The sequence below is a fragment of the Corvus hawaiiensis genome, chromosome 3 (genome assembly GCF_020740725.1).
Source record: "Corvus hawaiiensis isolate bCorHaw1 chromosome 3, bCorHaw1.pri.cur, whole genome shotgun sequence".
Classification (NCBI taxonomy): Eukaryota; Metazoa; Chordata; class Aves; order Passeriformes; family Corvidae; genus Corvus; species Corvus hawaiiensis.
Genome location: NC_063215.1, coordinates 55,356,276 through 55,376,560, shown reverse-complemented (window position 1 = coordinate 55,376,560; position 20,285 = coordinate 55,356,276). Strand labels below are relative to the sequence as shown.

The 20,285-nt window shown below is 39.4% G+C and overlaps 1 protein-coding gene across 3 annotated transcripts in view; it reads left to right on the top strand.

The window, feature by feature from the left end:
- The window catches only part of THEMIS (thymocyte selection associated), an 80,968-nt gene extending 62,979 nt beyond the window's left edge, over positions 1–17,989 (top strand). For 2 of the 3 annotated variants that reach the window (XM_048299663.1, XM_048299660.1), the window contains 3 exons: positions 1,476–1,629; positions 11,499–11,637; positions 15,876–17,989. In XM_048299663.1, the coding sequence (XP_048155620.1) occupies positions 1,476–1,629; positions 11,499–11,637; positions 15,876–15,885 (303 nt within the window). In that variant the 3' untranslated portion in view covers positions 15,886–17,989. Of the gene's footprint in view, positions 1–1,475; positions 1,630–11,498; positions 11,642–15,875 lie in introns of those variants that run through there. The other variant, XM_048299662.1, reaches the window with a different exon arrangement.
- The last annotated feature ends 2,296 nt before the right edge of the window (positions 17,990–20,285 follow it).

The following is a 20,285-nucleotide window of genomic DNA, read 5'->3' as shown; positions in this document are numbered from 1 at the left end:
CACACTGAGCCTAGTCCTAGTTTGAACAGTGCCTTTTCCATTGGGTTAACTCCCTGCTGTGAAGAATTTCTTCTGACTTTTCTGTCCTCTTTGCAAAATATTTCTTAGCTGTATTTCTTTTTTACAGGTCCCTGAGTTTTTTGTGAATTACATCACGGCTTAAAACTTTGCTGGGGCTCAGAGGCTCTCTTTCAACCAAGGAAAGAATTACCCAGCATTGCATGACCTGTAGACCGCAAACATGCTTTGAATACTGTAACTCAACTGACCCCTGTATCTTGAGCTTGCACAGGGGTTTTTTAGAAAAAGGAGAAAAATACTACAGATTCCTCTAACTGGAAAATAAGGGTATTCCACTTGTGTAATGCTGTGACCCACACACTGGGGAAAATCATCCCTACGTTTTATAGATTTCATCCTCATCTTTTTCCTTAATATACTCTTCCAAATTTTCTATTTCAATTACCAGTGACTTCTTTTGTTGCTAGCTGATATATCTTTTCAAAAAGGGCAAATTGTCATAAAATGTGGGCTCGTGTTGTGCTTTCACAAATTGTGGGTTGATTCTGAAAAGATCAGATTCTATTACTGTGTAGCTACTGTCAGATTTACCAACATGACCTTATCTCTTTGAATAGGGTGGGCTTTGTCATAGCTAAGGAAAAAATCTGCATTTGATTTTGAATGGAAAATCTATACTGATTATTTCTTAAAATATATAACCTGGTATAATGATTGCAATTGGTCTGTACCTACACTGCAGCTACTGTAGAGCTTCACCAAAGATATATTTTTGACACTTTTAATTGACTGTTACTTACACAGCTAAAATATACATATTTGACTGAAAGTATTTGTGACATAAATACCTCAGAATTAAAAATAAAGCAACATAATTATGGAAAGGTGTTTATGAAGCTTGAATTTCAAGGGATGCAAGTATTGCAGCCATATAACATACTTTTTCCAATGTAATAAAATTATAATTAGTAACTCCATAATTGTCAGTTCCCATCATCTAACTATACTATGCTATGAATGTTACTGGGTAAGTGTAATTGAAATGTCAGACTTTATATGAATTTGTGATGTAATATATAACAGAACACATTAAATGAAGAATCGATACAATAAAAATAGTTAATCAGAAAGTAATCTGAATCAACCAAAAGGGATTCATAAATCTCCTTTGCTTGTGTGACTCCATATAGCCAAAAATAAAAAGGAAAAGAAAGACTGGAAATGTGTTTTAGAGGTAATCTCTTCACCTAGAGTGCCTCCTGGTCATGTTATTTTGTGATGTACATGCCTGAAAGACAAGCTCTGTGGTAAATGTCATTGTTGATTTTGACAAACAGAAAGATCTGTAGTTAAAACTCACAGAAATAAGCCAAAGAATGTTGCTCTTGCATGTCACATCAGTTTGGAATAAGAATTTACATGGAAAGTTAATGTGCTGTTCTATGTAATTTCAGAATTTCTGCATAGACACCACCAAGAAATTGTGCTCAGACCAAGCTGCTGATGTCTTGGAATTGCAAGTTAGTTGTCAAAATGATTTGGTGCATCGTGAGAATCAGAAGGACATGACTGGGAAAGCTACACTGGTGGAAACCACTGTGATTAAAGGTCAGTTAAGCTTTATGGTTTGAGCTATTAACATAACAAAGCTTAACCCCAGCCCTGATGAAAACTTGACATACAGGAGTATCTTGTGTGATTTCACTTGGAATCTGTGGCTTAGTCAAAAAGGAATGAAAAGTGAACCTTTCTGTTCTTCCTGTATAAATGCCGTAAGGCAAATTCATCCAAGCTCTCAGCAGGAGCATGGTTATTAAACTCTGTTTGACACTGCAGCATGAATACTCAGTGGTTTTTAGGAACAGACAATTGGGAAACATGTGCCTTCCTTTTGCTTTAGAGTGATGCTTACACATAATCTCTTATTAAAAAAATACCAATCCCAAAATGTTTTAAGATGAGAATGCCATTTACATTAAAGATATGGAGATGTCTTCGACTCATATTTTTGTATTTTGAAGAAAAAAATAGTTCTGAGCAGATTACTTGACTGATAATTGTTTTTAAAGTCTCCATTTGTTTGTGTTTCCCTTAATTTTGATAGATGGGTAGTTTTTCTACTTATCTTCCAAGTTTTTCCTTTTTTAGAAATGAACAGTACTGAAGTTGAAAAGCTAGATGATAAGAGGGCAAATCCAAACTCCATTTATGCTATATATTTCAACTTTGCAATTAATATATTAAAAAATTATTTCATTAATCTCTCAGTCACAGGTTATATTTGAAATATGAACACATCACATTAATTACAACACTGGAACATTTGGAAGACTAAACCACAAATATTCATCCTCACATCATTTGTTAACTGATAATTGATATCAATAGAAGAACTTCCTACACAGTTTCTTTTTTTTTATCTTGTCATTCAGTGTGTAAGACACTTTAAAAGGATTGTTTATTTGAAACTATGTGTATTGAAACTTCTAAAAGCAACATAAACCACTTCTGTGGAGAAGAATTACAGTGTCGTGTTGAATACTCATTAATCCTTATTGCTGTGGAAATTGATTATTTGGGGACTAATTATTGAAAGTGATGTGGTTTAACCCCAGTCAGCAACCAAGCCTCAGACAGCTGCTTGCTCACTCCCCCACCAGCAGGATTAGGGAGAGAATTGGAAGGGCAAAAGCCAGAAACATTGTGGGTTGAAATAAAGACAGGGAAAACAAAATCCACTCCTACAAGCAAAGCAAAACAAGGAATTAATTCACTGCTTCCCATGGGCAGGCAGGTGTTCAGCCATCTCCAGGACAGCAGGGCCCTATCACGTGTAATGGTGATTTGGGAAGACAAATTCCATCAATCCAAATGCCCCCCCTTTCCTCCTTCTATGCTTTTAGTCAATTGGGGTCACCTGTCCTGGCTGTGTCTCCTCCCAACCTCCAGTGCACCTCCAGCTTCCTTTGCCAGCCATGGCAGTATGAGAAGCAGAAGAGGCTTTGGCTCTGTGCAAGCCCTGCTCAGCAATAACAAAAATATCTCTATATCAACCCTGTCTTCAGCACAAATCCAAACCAGCCCTGTACTAGTCACTGTGAATACAATTAATTCTGCCCCAGCAAAAACCAGCATGGTATTTTGGTATTAGGAAGCTTTGAAATAAAATCCTAAATTTGTTATTTTGTAGCTTTGAAAAATCTCTTTTCAGGCTCTGTTTTGTCACTGTTTAATGATTTGATTAGATTTTATAGGGGTAAAGAGTGAAGCTTACATGTTGGCAGCTACAAAGGACAGTATCAGTTTAAACCCCACAAAAAAAAAGAAGTACCAACATAGGTTAATGGGGTACTAATTTTTGTCAAGGGCACTTCCTGTAAATCACTGAGGCTTGACTTTAAAAACCATTGTCCATGCTACAGGGATTAATTAGATCACTTGCATGGGTTAGTCTCTGTGGCATGAGGCAGACATGGGAAGCAGGGGGAACAAACTTGAAGGAAACAAGACCAGAGCTTCTTTGATGGACAAGGCAGACCTAAAGCTTATGCTGAGCACTGGCTTATTCACAAGCACAGAAGTCCATGCTTGAGGAGGTGCTTAACTTTGTTGGCCTATACTATTCATAGACAGGCAAAGTCATCCAGGCTAAAGTCTCATAATGCCTTTATGGTGAAGAATCTTCAAATATTTTTCTGAACACAGCTGCTCAGTTTGTGTAGCAAGAAGTGATGCCATACAGTCACTTCCTGTGCCTTTTACGGGAACTGTACAGTAGTTTCTAAACTGAGATCTGTTGGCTGAGAAAAGAAGTATGGAGCCACTGTTACTGAGGCTTCAGCTCAATAACAGGACTGCGAGGTCACTTAGTCTTTCCATTTTCCTATTGTGAGAGTATTTGTTACTGCTCGTGTTTCTTTTGTACCTGGGCACCACTGAGAAATGTCTGTCTCCATCTTCTTCATATCTTCCCATCAGGTATTGATACCCAGTGATAAGATCTCCCTGACCTGTCTCTTGACCAGGTTGAAGAGTCACAGCCCTCTCAGCCTCCCCTTCTATTTCAGATGCTGTTTCAGGCACTTGATCACATTCATGACCCTCTGCTGGACTTGCTCCAGAACATCCATGTCTCTCTTGTACAGGGAGCCAGCACTCCAGGTGTGCTCTCACCAGTACTGATCAGGGGCACAAGGACCTCTGCTGGCACCACTATGCCTAATGGAGCCCAGAATGTTGTTGGACTACCCTGCCACAAGGACACATTGCTGGTGCATGGTCAGCTTGTCTTCCAGGGCCTCAGTGTCTTTCTCAGAAAAGCTGCTTTCCAGTTATTCAGCCTCTGCCTGTGTTGGTGCATGGGGTTATTCTTTCCCAGGTGCAGGGCCTTGCATTTTCCTTCACTGAACTTCATGAATGTCCTCTCTGCCCAGCTCTCCAGCCTGTTCAGGTCCCTTTGATGGCAGCACAACCTTCTCAGCTGCTTCTCCCAATGCAAACTTACTAAGGGAAGCTCGTTCCCATCGACTGTTCCGTTAATGAATCACCATGTCTGTTGCAGACACCCAAACATCACTCATGTTGGTCTCTCCGTTAAATCCTGACCCAGAAAACTCTCAGAGGTCTCTTCAGCTGTCCCTAGGCAAAGGGCTGACTCTGTTACCATGGTACCAGCAAAATTTCTTCCTTCTCTTTCACTCTGCTTGCTAGCTCATGCAGTTTGTGGTTCTGGACACCAGAAAACAGACTTGGACTTTTTGCAACAGTTCCTGATTTGGACCTTCTTCTGAATATGTTTCAACACCATGGTGAAATGATGCAATATTGCTGACTGTCTCATCTGCTCTGCTGGAAGTCTGTCTGCCTTCTCTCTCTTTATTCACTCAGAGATAGTAGCATGAGTCTTTTGTCCACCGCATTAAGCCTTATTTATAAAACATTGATAAACCTTTTTCAGAATCTCAAAAAGTGCTTGATTTTTATTGCAATTTCTCAGTTTCTAGCACAACTCTTGTTTTTCTTAGCCAATTCTTCATTTGTTTTTAATTCCAAAACAATCTAATTGAGAAAAACACTTTTTCTAGGGCCTTATTCAATTTTGAAAATATCTTTTCTTAATTCTTCTTACTCTATTTCCTTTGGCCCTCATTGCATCAAGATCCTCCTGTTTGCTGTAACAACCCTTCTGAGAAAGCAGAGTTTATTTTTCTCCTAGTTGAGACTCACATGTCAGTAGTCAGTGTAGGCTGATGACTTAACTCCTCCTGCTTCCAGTAGACATACTTTTTTTAAACTTTAGCTCTCAATTAGGCTTATTTTCTTCCTATCTATTTCCATGAGTTTATGGCTGGAGACCTGTGCTTTGCAGGTAGCTTTGGGTATATGACCAAGAGTATTAGAGGAAAGAAAATGGTGTTAGGACTGCTGAAGGCTTGCATGACCCTGGTACTGCAAGGATTCACAGCACTAACTCTTCCCACCTAGCTCAGTTCTTAGCCTGTATCTGATTCAAAAGCTCATCAATCACTTGTCTCCTGCCTCATTTCTCATGAATATTGCAATTAGTTAACTTGAAGTTCATCCTATTAACTGTATTGGCTTAGACTACTCACAGAACACCAGATAAAGAATAGATTTTGTTACTGAGGATTCCAAACAAACTCCTAGTACCTCTCTTTAGTATGCACATAGAAAATCACAGACTAGTATCATAATGATCCTTCTTTTGCAAGACTAGGGAATTGCTTCTTGTTTAATTGCCTTGGAGTATATCCCTTTACCAACTCTGTCCAAATTGGAGTGTAGTATGAGTTTGAGCTAGGCAGATGTAACTTAGTCCAAAGAACAGTGATGGATTGTACCCTGACATACCCTAATGAATGTTAAAGGTTTTTCTGAAAGTTCTGTGTTAGTATAGTCCAAAATTATTTGGCTTGATTAAAAGATAACTGCAGAATTTTACAGGAGATTGGATTAGATTGGATAACAGTTCTTCCTGGCCAGCCAAGGAATCCCCATGAGTCCACTGCTGCGTGCATCAAGCTTGCCTGTTCCAGAGGGTGTACTCTGCTCTGCTAATTCACAAGATAATGGATTAGAAAATATGTCAAGACTAATAACACAGACACACTCCTGTGGGTTTTGAGTGGGAGGAAATGCACCATTCACTGACTAATCTTTAAACTTCTACTGATGAATGTTAAGGCACCCTCCAAAACACCAACCTGTTTCAAATTCCTAATAAGGATGTTGAATCTGTACTCTCAAAAACCCCTCTACTTACAGAGACAATTGCTATTTCTTACCAAAGGCCAGATAGTTCCGAAAAGAAAAGCAACGTTTTTCTCTCCATTTTAGAGCCTCTATTGTTTTTCCTTACGGAGTTCGTGTTAATAAAGATAGGATTTATTATCCTTGTTTCTAAGAAATGGAACCTTTTTCATCTGTTGCAATTAAACCTGAAGAGGCCATTAAAGATATTATCTTATTTTCTTATATTTGACTGACTTTGAATTAATTAAAATGGTAGCAATATCTTCAGGATAATAACTCTCAACAGAAATCTGCTGTATCAGTTTTCATTTATCCTTGAAATTTGTTCTAAGAGGGGGTTCTATAACATTATGTAATCTTCTTGTTCATGGCATAGGTTTCTGGAATAGTTACAATCCGCAGCAAAACAGTGTTTATGCTGATTTTGTTTATTGATGTCAGGATATTTTAGGGAAGGTATTTATATATTCTGTCTTTAGGCACTTGATTTAGGAGGCTAGTGGGCTGGAGAAAGAAAAAGAGGGATGGGCCTTCTGTTTGTACTTTAGGATGTACATATGTCTACCAAATTTTCAAAGAAGGTTTAAGAAATTTTTGCCCCTGGAGCTTGCTGTCCCATTAGTAAAGACAATACATTTGACCATGGCACTGTGCTCTAAAACAAATATTAAAATGAATTAAACATAATAACCCAAAAAACTTAAAGAAAAACCTAGAATTCTGAATTATTTTGAAAAAAGAGAAAAACTGCTTTTTTTTTTGGATGATATCACAGGGATTTTGTATTAGTGTTCTGAACTAGGTACATGGGAATAAGCAGTATGAATTAGGAATCCTTTCCTGTAGGCATGTGAGACAACTCCCTCCAGCTTCCCCCCTCAGTTCAGCCTTTGACTAGGGCAAAACTGGTATTAGATTCTTTGGCTCCCATGGTCTTGTAATTTTCTTAAAAATAGAAAACAAAAAACTCTTTGTGGTTTTGGCTATAAACACAAAACCGATCCTTGGCTGACACATCTTCTGAGGTAAGTTTAAAAAAAGGCAAGAAAATTACTTAAAATACATGGAGATCATACTATTTCATAGGATGTGAGTACGCTCTTAGTAAATGATATTGAAATATTTTCAATCACCTTTGCCCTCAACCAAACTCTAACCTGTTTAATAGCAGGGGGAAGAAAGCATAGGCTCTGAATCCTTCTGATTTCACTGGTTTATTAGATACGACTGATTTAAATTGCAGTAATATTCAGAGGTTTCAGGCAGGAGCTTAGGTGGCTGCAAGGAGGAGGTATGACAGTGTTATGTGTAGTTAAACTAAAGGGTACTTCATGTCAGTGCCCTCTCCCACTCTCCAGCAGTGCTGCCTGGCTCTGCTCCCCCAGTCCTGTGCAGAGCAACGCTTGAACATTTCTGATGGTGCCCTGAGCCCTGCTCTGCATCCTCTTGCAGGAATTTATGATGAGATAAGAAATATGAGATTGTTTAAAACTTGTGGAAACCATTTCTGATCTGCAAGAGCTGCTGTTACACTGGGGATTTATTTTATATGAGGCAGTAGTGAAACAGTGGAAACTAGGTCTCAAAAAGTTCAATAAAACCAGCAAGATAGACTAGAAGAAAATATGATGAAGAAAAAAATTTAAAAGGACAGTGAAAGAGGTAAACAGTTGTCTCTTTCAAGAAAATTAAGATTTTTTTTAAAACATTAAGGTTAATCTTTTCCAAACAATAGGTTAGTAGATTCCAGAAGGAGATAAATATTACCCTTACATTAAATGCAACCCTACAGTTTACGTAAAATATTTTAATCGTGGCACTTAACAGTTTTTGAAGATATGCTACATCATGAAATAATGGTTGATGGATATCAGCTCAAGGAATAGTCCATTAGTTTTATGGGTTCTAATTCTTCTATCACTGATCAGCTTTCAGCAGCACTCCCTAAGGAATTAGTTCTCATTAGCACTGGGGAACATCAGAACCAGTCTCACAGCTAATAAAATGCTGTTGTTCATAAAAATGCTTTTGTTTATGCATATACCTTCAGTTCTGTGCATTTTCACTAAGTGATGTGCAGAAATAAGGATGTGGCTCTACCATGTTGAGCTCATAATATTGTTATGCAGAATATTTCACAGCTACTTTTTTTGAGTTAGGCATAAATAAACAATAAATGCTGTGTGGTTGAGTGTTAATTTATGCAGCTTTAAAACTGATCTGAAATATTTACCAAAACTATAAACCTGTGTTATGATCACACAGACAGAGGTATTTAGGTGTACAGCCTTGTATGTACATGAGTTGGGCCCTCCAGCAGTTGTTTCATTCAAGCAAGGGTCTTGATGGGTTGGGTCTCTTCTGTTGCCTACCTTTTGAAGAAGGGCAAAATGAAGAGTTATGACAAACATTTCTGACCTTGAAATTTGTGAAAAACAGCAAGTATATTCCGAGAAAAAGCCAACATATCTTACTCACTCAAGGATACTAGTGAAATTAATGGAAATTTTTAGTCTGTAGAGCACTATCCTTCCACTATAAAGGCAAATATAATTATACAAATTGTTCCAGGAAGAGCAGAATTAATGAAATTTGGTTTAATAAGTATTTAAGCCTGTTGTCCCCTACTGCTCCTCTATGCCTTTCCTGATAATAACCAAAACTCTCCTTGTGATGTTCCTGTCAAAAGAAAAAGAGCAGGTCTGGAGCTATGTGTGTGTTGAGTGGCCAACAAATATGCACACACTGATTTATGCTGCTGTCTCCTGCCAAATGGAGTGGATAACAGCTGTGTTCTGCATGCTTCTCTTTCAATAGAGGAACTAATTCAACTCCAGCTTTTGTAACCACGGTGAGACTTCTGCCCCCTTTTCAAATCTGACTGAAATTGGCAGAAATAAACTTGTAAAAGTACTGAAAAGATTGATGGATGGATGGACAGCACGATGACATAAGCATTATTTTCTTGGCAGGCTGAGATGGCCTATCCTATTCGGGAATTCAATGTTGAGGCTAATAGATTTTTTTTTCAAATAAGGAAGAAAATTGCATTGATTTCAATGTTCAGAATTCCCCTGGGATTTTTCAGCTTGTCTCATTCATTACTTAATGCTTTATTGAAGTGTATATATATACATTTCAAAAGGCACCCTGAACAGGTTTGGGACTGAGGACAGCTGTGATTTAGTCGGGCCTGATGACATCAACATTCTTTCTCCTTGAGCTGTCTTGCTTAGAAGCATATCATTTTGTTTACATGTGTTTGGGAAAGAAGAAAACCTGGTTATGCCATCCATGAGCAATCTGTACCTTATATCCCTATTAGCAAGTCTAAAGTGCACAAACAATATTTCCCTTGCTGAATCACGGGGATTAGCTTATTCTTGCAGTGCCTGTTTTATTCATTAGTTTACTTTTACTGATATCAAGCACAGCCAAATTGCAAATGAACTACAAACCAGGAAATGTTTATTAACAAGATAGTGGCCACATGTGCAAGTGAGACCTTCAATGCATTTCTAATCATATCCTTGGGGTTTTGGTTTTGCTTTTTTTTTTTCCTTTTGATGCTCAGATCTGGAAATACTTTGCTAATTCAGTAGTGGGGGACTTGTGGGTATGTGGGTTTAGGATAGACTCTACACTGGTGTGATCAGACAGATACTTGATTAACTTAATATTTATTTCCAGCCTTAGAAAACCTATAAAGGAAAGGATCACACCCTCACAAAGAAATTACTACTACCCAGTTTTCAGGGAGAGACACCTCAGTCATGGAGAGCCTTAGGAGGAACACAAGTGGGATTTGGAGACTGCAGAGAAATGATAGAATTATTCTCTTGGTGAAGGGGCACGTGGTGGTTGCAATAGTAAGTCTGGGAGGATTCTTTTTTGAGAAATTTGGCCTCATAAAGAAGAACCTTTTTGACAAACATGGCTTGCTGGGAGGTCAGAGAGTACACTGTAGTAGGTTGTTTCAAGTTGTGTCCTAGAAAATTAATCAACCAGGAACAGCTGTACCCACAGCAGTGTTTCACACTGGTTTGCAATTTCAGGTGAAAGTTTTGGCTTTAAAAACACAGTATCTTCTCAGCTCCATTACCTATGAGCCTTCCTGATAAACTCTAAGGGTGATTTGCTCTTGGCAGGGAACTTGTGATGATATCACTACCATCATCTCAGGTCTAGCTGATCCTATTGTGACCTGGCTCTTGCCCACCACAGGCTGGGCTAAGGGATGGGGCAGCTCTGAAGTGGTGAAACGGGGCACTCACTGAACAATCCTTATGGGGTTCAGTTCCATGAGACCAATGGTCCCATGTGTCTTGCAGAGCTTCCTCTAACCTCAGGGAAGTGGTGAACCACCCAAGGAGGGGAGGAGACCCTGGGGCCTCTTGGCAGCAGCCTGAGTCATGGTGAGATCTAAAGTGAAGATGTTACTGTGCCCAGATGCAGAGTAGAGCCTGCCCCAGCTCTTGAGCTGCTAAGAGGCCTCCAGTGAGGGTGTCTGCTCTTGTGGGAAAACACTGCTGCTTTCTGAAAGGTTTGTCCTCAGTGCTGCTTCAGGCTAGTCTAGGTGGATGTAAAGAAATGCACTTCAAAAATTTTTCATTTTAACCTCATGTCATTCTCAAGTCTGTGTCTCTGTTATATCACCTTTTAAAGTAGAAGCAACTGGAGGTTCTGAGTCTAGGAAATCCCAAGGTAACACCATGGTTTCCTAACTGCAGGGGCTCCTCTTGTCAGGCAATGGAACACAAAAGCATGGGAGCACATCTGTAATAAGGATGGTACATGCAACTCATGGCAAGTAGATTGCTCTTCTCTTGATATGGTCAGATAATTTTATCTGCCTGCTTTTATGCTGTTAGTGATTGCACCATTTAAACCTTTTAACAAACTCTGAAGTTATCCGTGCATAGACAGCAAGGAGTGGTCAACTTAGAGGTACAAGCCTGTGCCAAAACTGAAATAGGAATTCTTGAGTGAAGACTCTCTTGCAAAATGCTCAGCTCATTTTCATTCCATCACAGATACTGTTCAGGAACTTAAGTCATTTAAGATCTCTGAAAAACATAAAAGTGAGGAGAACATTAGGTTTTTTTGCTTTTATGGTTGTCTTTTTGAATTGTACTATTTTATCTTTTCCAGGACAGGGGCAGAATCTTCCATTTCCTTACAGTTAATTTTTGCTAATTTTTCAGATCTAGCAAGAAACTATGAGGCAGAAGATGAAGAAGAGCATGACTACAGCTATATTGATGAAAAGATAATTGAAAACATAAGAGAAGTATTTCATGACACCAGCATTAGAAATAAGCACGCCCTCTCCAGAGGAAGAAGGTGAGTGTAAACTATGATCACTTGTGGATGCAAACAAGTGCAGGCAGAGTGATTTTTCAGACTGGCTGGTAACCTTCACTTCCCAAAACAAGAGAGGTTTTCCCCTGGGAGCTGCTGCTGTTGCTGCAAATGTCCTGTGAGTAAGGCAGGAAAGGTTCCCCTGAGCTGCCACCCATGACCCCCAGTCACTCTTAGCTGTGTCACCTTTGTTAAAGGAGTACCTATCATTGTTCTAGGGATAGAAGTGCACAGGCATTTTCCCAGTTTGTGGCAGTTTGCTCTAAAACTATAGTACTCTGAATGCAGCCCTTTTCCTCTTTTTGAAAGTGGATGCCTTGTTGTGCATGACTAAGTTTTGTTGCTTTAAAAGCTTTCAGGCATTATCTGTGTTTTCATTAAATCTGCAAGGTTCTGCTCTGGCAGTCTGCAGTGACTTTAAGTGCCAGTGAAGACGGCTTTTGCTTGTAAAAATCTCTACGTCTCATTTCCAGCTAAAAACAGATGAGAATTTTTCTAGATATGAGTGAAACTGTGGTCCCAGTTCTTTTCGCTCATAGCTGAACCGTCTACGGATTTCACTTGATTCTGTTAAATTGCTTCTTTTGTGAAGAGAAACCCATGAAAACACAAAAAAAAAAGTGAAATGTTGTGTTTCAGAGATTTAAAAAAATATTTTATTATTAAATATTTTATTTTAAAATGTACTTTGTGTTTATTTTTAAATTATGTGTAGTGTTCATACTGTATTTGAGTTCAGCAACATAGTGAATCTGAAATAAGCTGTTATTTTTTCTGAAATGCTCAAACCCCTCAGAAAAATTATATCCAGGGCAGTGTGTGGATGGATGAGGCCATCTCTTCTCCTGCTCACAGACACAAAGACTCCAAAGTTACAGAAAAGACTAAAAATGAAACTAAGTAGGACATTTCACATAACAGATTGCTTCCTCAGTTCACATGCTTTTGAGGGTGGGGTCTTGCTCTATCGTGTCAAGAAGATGGGAAAGAGAGAACTGAGCTCTCTTCCGACTAAAATATCCCCTCTGACCACAGGCATTAAGGGAAAAGTGTGCTTTCAAGAAACAACACCAGCTTAGAGGATCAGCATCTCTTTATACTACTTACTGTTGTAACATCGGTTCCCCTGAGTGTTTATCCACCTGCCCTTTAAATTCCCTGTCAATGGAGGCAACGTTTCACTTTATTAGTGTCCTCTTGGAGGGTTCTAGCAAAACGTGAAAGAAAAGGGCCATTGCTACCTTGAGGGAGATCACTCTCTTTGGATAATCTTTGGTTTATAAGCAATGACATAAATTTTCATCCTTAATGGCTGACAGATGTATCCACTCTCTGCAATCATTAGCTAGCCAAGGAGCATGTGTCTCCTCCAGCCTGCTGGTCTCCCCCAGCTATCAGAAATCTCCATTGTGGCTTTTTTCTAGCATGTAAAGTTTCTATCAAGATTCCACAGTTGCACTTGTGAGCATTTTGAGAAATATGGATTTGACATGGGCATATGCAATTAACCTTTAATACAGGCAAAAGTCTTATAAAATACGTAGCCAGATAAAATAACCAAATTAGCTGGTTTAGGCTTATATATAGGATAATATTGCACAAAAATATGTTGTCTCTTTCACCTGTGTCAAATACCTAACATCTGATCATTATTGTTCTTGAAGAATTCCTCAGTTAACCATTTCCCACCCACAGTCTCTCCTTTTCTCAGGACATTTGTGCCATTTATTAATATCTACTTTTAATTATTTGGTATATATGACTTATCAAAATTAAGTCTATTGATCCAAATTACTTTTAAATATAATTTTTAGGAGGAAAAGTAGTTTTAATGAAATAGAGAAGTAAGCCTCAGCAGTCAGGCCTACCTTAAAAAAAGCAATATTTATTATTTGCAGTGTTTCAGCAGTGTCCCCCTCAAAATCTTTCCACAATCAGGGCTGAAGCATGCCAGGATGACACTAATAAAGAGCTAGTCCTCACCCTAAGCAGGAGGCAGAAAGAAAGAACAGAGAGTTGTCTCCGGTCATTGCTATGTTAATTTTGATAGAATAAATGTGCCCAGAGGGTCAATGATGTTAACATGACCTCATCACTCCAGAACAGTAAGCAATTAAGCAAGGGACTTCACTACAGATGCCTGAGCTTGCTGTAGCAACAATCATCATTAACATATTTTAACCTTCCATTAAATATTCAAGAGAAAGTTAGAAAAAAACCCCACACCACCCTGGAAGCATTTAAAATGTGTGGCTTTCTTTTCAGCAAGACAAGTTTCTCTCCTTTTACTGCCATGAGTTGTTTCTGCTTTTTCAATGATGAAAGCCCTCAGTTTGACAGTCTTTTGGATGGTATTACAAATGTCAACAGTGGCTTTTCTTGGTGTGAGAAAATGGGAAAATAGAAGGTCCATTGCAACCACTGAATTGGAATAACTCTGGTGCTGCTGTAATGTTTCCTCCTACATCCCTGCAAACAAAAATGAGACGGAGGCATGCAGGAACAGGAACAGCAACAAAAACAAAACTTCAGCAAAACCAGAGAAGGCAGATTCTGTCTCCAGTACTGATAGCTGCGTGTAACTCGTGGCTGGAAAAGGACAGAAACAACATGGTCCAGCCACCTGGAGAGCTGAAAATGAGTACTGCTGTCAGGCTGTTCCAGGAGGTTGCTTCCTGGACTTGAACTGCGCACAAGTGCCTGAAAAGGAATGGTCTCAGCTGACTAAGCTTCTGTGCTTATTAAATAGGACACAAAAAAAGGGAAAAGTAGAAAAGAGAGAGAAATGCAGCAATGAATGAAAAAGCTACACAGCTATGTTTTCCTCTTCTCATTAACTCAACAGTTAAGGCAGTTTTGTTTGGACAAAGTAGTTTTCTTTATTTTCAATTTGTACCGATTTTTTTTGAGTAATTGTATGAAAGATTAAGCCGCAAGTTTTTTCTTTATTTTTACCTTGGTTATGCTGAGGTGCAGGTTCCCTCATATTCGAAATGTAGAGACAGTACTTCAAATGAAAATCACCCTTTCTGACCCCAGCACATGTTCATTAATCCTTTTGTACCGTTTTTCTAGGACATTTCTCTGGCATTGTCATGCCACTGACCCTCTGAGCGAGCAGTTTCTTTCATAGAAAAGCCTCTGGGTGAAAGGCTGAGGCAAACTTTGTAACCTTGGGTATACTGGAGTGAGGAACCCAAATCCATGACTGTAGCTGTGTGTTCTCAGCAGTTCTGAAAGTCCTCTCCCTAACTGACTTCCAATGCCCCCTTTGGGGGGCATCATCTACCTTGCTAATTTTCATGGTTAGATAATTTTTCAGCTGCCTGCTTTTTTCACTTTTCTCTAATATGAGAAGTGAAGCTTTTTTCCAGGTTGCAATCAATGGTGATTACAGAAAGAAGAAAGAGTCGAGAGGGGGCAAATAAATAGTGCACTGCTCGAAGAGCTGCAAACCTTGGCTTTGACTCAGACAGGGCTTCAAAGAACCTGTCTCAAAGCACTGGTAGGTTCAGAGACCCTAAGGGCAGGGAGGACTACCGTGATTATCTAGATGTTCTTACTCAAACAAGCCCTACCATTCCCCCACAGGGCAGATTCAAACGTTTTTATAGTTGGCAGAGCTGGGAACACAGCCCACTGGTGATGTCTGGTACACTGGCATATTGCCATTAAATATTAATTAAATTATTAATTAACTTCGGTTCAGGCCAGCAGCTCTGTTACATCAGTTACAGGTCACATCTCTTGGAAAACCTCTCCCCAAGAGGAAGGTATCTCTTCTCCTTGTCTGCCAGACCAGAATATGATGCAGGAGGCATGATGGTTGTAATCCCACTGGAGATACACTGGGAAAACTTTTTGCTGGAGTCACAGTTTATACTGACTAAATGTGCTCTTCTGCCTGGTGTAGGTTAAATATTTCCCTAAACTGCATAAGCTATACCAATAAAAGAAAAATTTACTGGTATGAGTTTCACATACTTAAGCAAAGTTGCTGGCATAGCTGTGTTGGAGTCATATATTAGCTTTATTTTTGTTGTAGTCTTTGGATTGCTGGTGTAATTGTACTGACAAACCATTTTATGGTACAGACAAGCCCTAACTCGCAGCCATTAATTTGACTCAAGAGCTCATTCACCTGTACTCCCTGTGCAATTTTTAAATCCAAATGTAAATTTTCCCATTTCACCCTGTCATTTTGTTTTGTTTGTTTTCAGAGACATCTGAAGGAAAAAAATTCTGAGATTAACTGGATGCAAGTAGGAAGCTGTGTCCTTCCACTTCAAGATTGACCGCAACTGTATGAAAAAGCTGCTCATGAAAGTGTCCTTCTTGTCTCATGAAGAGCATACAAGGCTGTAATTTAGCTATAATAATCCCCTGTGAAACTAAACTGCTTACTTGTCCTAAATAAGAAGTCAAAGCAGCTAATGCCTCATGACCCTTTGAAGAGACAAATTTCTTCTGTACATATTTATTAATGAATTCAGAGAACGATGCCAAGTCCAGTCCTTCATTCTTATTGCACCTGAAATTCTGGTTATTTCCTGAACCTCTGTAGGGCATATACAAAAGGAACATCCCTAACTGAAACAGCTGCATGGTTGTTTCCTTTAGGTTTTGATTGTGGGGGTTTTCTTTGAGAAGGAAATGGTAATTTCCTTCTCAAAGAAATCCTTCAAAATCAAAGGATTGTCTAAGGTGAACATTCATTTCTTTTAGCCAGTCTTACCTGCTTCAGTTTAAGGCTCAAAACTGGAAATGAGCAGATTCTGCCACTTTTTCACATGATGAAAAAGGTAAGTAGTATGGTTGCACAACATGTAATTTGCCCTGGAAAGCAATGCCACTCCTCTCACAAGGCCCAGGAGTGCCATCTCCATAACCCCTTGCACAGCTAATATCTAGAATCACTCTAAAGCTATTATATTCAGCAGCTTGCTGAAAAAGCGGCCAGGAAGGGTAGACAGAAGCTGGATCTGAAAGATTGGTGTCCATGCCAGCCCTCCAAACTGAGAAAAAGGCACATGCTGCCCTCTTTAAGAGGTCTGAGAAAAGCAATGCTGAAGAACTTCACCTACACCTTGTGGTACCTAGTGTTCTCACACAAGATTTGGGGAAGAGGCAGAGGCCTCTCTGTACCACCAGTGGATGGCCAATGCCTCCCCACCAAAAAGAGGGCTCAGAAAGGGCAGCACGGTCTCTTCTCCTGTCTTAAACTAAAAAAGTGCTTGTTTTGAATAATTTTCTTTTACTTTATACTTTGGAAAATGAAAAATGAGAGCCAAAAGTTTACATGGTATCTGAAAGGATCCAAAACCTTCTTGGCTCAGATGGAGAGAACTCCTTTTGTATCCTGCCCCTGGCATGTGAGGACAGAGCAGGGACAGGGAGAGCCTCTGTTTACATGGATGAGCATCTCACTGGCTTGGTAGTGAGCATGTAATTGATGCTGACATTAGACCTCCTGTATTTCTGTCTAGGACAGATGTGTGCAAACATGTAAGTTGCACAGTTAGGGTGTGCTTAACATCTTTGGGTGGCACCGGACCTAGTCTTTGTGCTCTGCCAAAGTGAGTCTGATATCCATAACTTGTGGCATTTAAGAACTGGGCAGCTCATGCATAGTGAGTGCTGTGTACTCAAAAGTGTTAGATCTAGGACAGGTACACTGCCCTCTGGCAGTGATTTGACTTTCAGGGAAAACTGTCAAGAACTGATGTGTAAACACACAGTTGATGTGCCAAGGGTTTCCAGACTCAACAGCAGCTTGATCAGAGTGGCATATCCAGAATTCAGCAGGGTGGAGAAAGGGAATGTGTTTAGAAAGCCTGGACCATACCCTGGTTTTAGTTCTATTGAGGAGTTAATAAGCAAAAACTCCAAAAATGCGTTAGTATACTTCAAAGCAAAACTCTTTTCAAGCAGACAGTAGTGTCTTCAGTTTTGTCTATTAAAATTCTACTGAATGATTAATTTCACTAATGCAAATTAATTTAGGATTTCTTAATATTGTCTCACATCAATTTATTCAAGATAAATGTTCATCCTCATTAAAATCAGTTACAATTTAAGTATTAAGAATATCACTCAGAGTACTTTGATTCCATGCATATGTAGCATACAATGTTTTGCATATCACTGGTTAATATGGCTTGCAGGTGTGTACAAAAATGGCTGGCACATCACTTGTGGGTATTTTAAATACATATTGAGCATTTTTTAAAAAAACCAACCCTGTATTTATCTTTTGGCAGCTCAAAAGAGCCCCATTTGTTTTGGCACAATTGCAGCCTGGCATTTGAATAAAATAAATTTGTTGTGTATTTTACTGATTTTTTTTTTCTTTTTTTTTTACTACTGAATGTGATGTTGTGATCTGCTGGATTTCTGAAAGGTATGATATGTTACTACCATGATTTCCTTCACTGAAGTACCAGGTTTCTACAGAAGAAAGGAGGAGAGGAAAGCCAATAGCCTTCTGGGCTGCAGTGGCAGACCATGCCAGCAGGTTGAGGGAGGTGACTCCTCTCTCTGCTCAACATTGGTGAGGCCACATCTGGCCTACTGTGTCAGCTCTGGGCTCCCTGGTGCAAGAAAGGTGTGGACATACTGCAGTGAGTCCAACAAACGCCCATGAGGATGACTGAGGACATGAAATGTCTGACATACAAGGAGAAGCTGAGACAGCCTAGAAAAAACAAGGTGCTCTCTAGTTTCCCTAAGTGCTAGAATGGGTGTGAACAAAGTGAGATGCAGTAATTTTCCCAACAAACCTAGGATTCTTTCAGATATTCTACATCAGCATTTGGGATCTAGTGAAAAAAAACCAAAGGTTTATCAGCCCTTTTTGAAAATTCTTCCATTTAAAATACTTCCAAAGAAGCAATTTCTCTTCTTTGCATAGATCCTGTCACATAAGGAGTCTGGTTCTGACACCCTTGTCCTGTGCTGCAATCCTGTCTTCTATATTCAGCCTCACTGAGTTGATTGAGTTAGTTTCATTCTTCTGAGTAAAGGTGGCAGTTTATGAACTCTGTAAATATATTAGTAGCAGAGATGTCTCCCACATCTTTTCCTCTGGCACATGAGCCAACATCATGTTCTATGACAGAAATGGGAACTATCCTGTCTGTTCAGTTTTCACAACACAGCAGGACAGTGCCATTTGCATTCAGTTCTGGATGGAAGAGAGGATGTGTGCTGTCTTGTGCTGTGATGAAAGGACATCCAGCCTTGCTAGGGAAAGCAGAGGGGAAGGAGGAAGCATGAAGTAAGATCCTAATAAAAGGTTTGTGTTCAATATTAAAGACTTAATAAGTATTCTGATTCCCTTGTGGCATACAGATGACCACAGTGATTTCATACTGTTTGCTAACACATGTTTGACAAAGCTATAATGTCATGGCAATCCTTGAGGGACATGATTATCACCCCCAGACATTAATGCTCAAGAAGACTGCATTCAGGAAGGAAAAGCCATTTTTAGCTGAACACAGACCACAATTGCTATGCCTGAAGAGAATACAAGTGTATTTAAATAATAAGATATTTGCTTTGCAAAAGATTGGCATAAGCTTTTGCACAGGCTTGTTAGCTTAAAGGCTTATCTCTTTTAATGTTAAGAAGTATTTCTAGTGTGTTCTCACTGAGGGCCTGATCAGAAGCAGCTGCTTCCACAGCACTCCATGTGTGCATAAGCCCTTAGTGAGACAGCATTTTCTGTTTGGATGATCAACATGCACATTTTTTTATATAGCCAGCCTTTGTGCCTGGGAAGATAGAAAGAATCTTCTCCCTGCATTCTCCTTTAAATGCCAAAAGCTCTTTTGTTTAAATGACAGGTGTCACAGGAACTCTTATCTACCACAAAGCTCCCAATAAAAAGGCTCTTGTTATCTCTTCACTTAACACATATATCTTTCCTAGTCCTCCTAAGACTGTCCAAGTGTTTTCCTTACATTTTTACACTTTGATGCACCTTTACCTTGTTAACGTTCATCTTCCTGACACCATGTTAAAACTGATAGTCTACGAAGAGAAGGTTCTCTTGCTTCTACTTCATATATTAGTCACAGGTTTTGCTGTTTGTTTTATTAATTTTCCTCCTTTGTTTTCTTAATGTATCAGTGTGCTGGGAGTGTTCTTGTGCTTTGCAGTAATAGATCTCTTTGATAAACTTAATCTGTATTTTTTCTTCTGTTTTTGTACTTTCCAAGACAACCTTTCACAACTCTTTCTCTGGGACTGATAAACCGTGTGGTCTTGATGTAAGTGCAGACTGCCAGCTGCTGGCAGGCTGAGTAGGAAGAGAAATTACCCTGCCTTTGCCTTGCTTTTGCTGCACTTGCCCCAACGCATTGCTCCCAGCTCTGTCCAGAGTGGTGGTACCAGGATGGATAGCTCAGTCTGACCATTTTAATTTTCTCATGTAACTTTAAATTCCTCATATTTGTTAATATTTGTGCGTATGTGGAAACGGTTACATGGTGTCTCAAGGGGCTGATGCCACCAGGATCTAAGAAATGCCTGTACATCCATGTGCCTTATCCTCACATCCTCTGTGACACTGTCTGCAACAGTGCTGGCAGCCAGAGGCTCAGGCAAACCTCAGAAAACAACAAGTC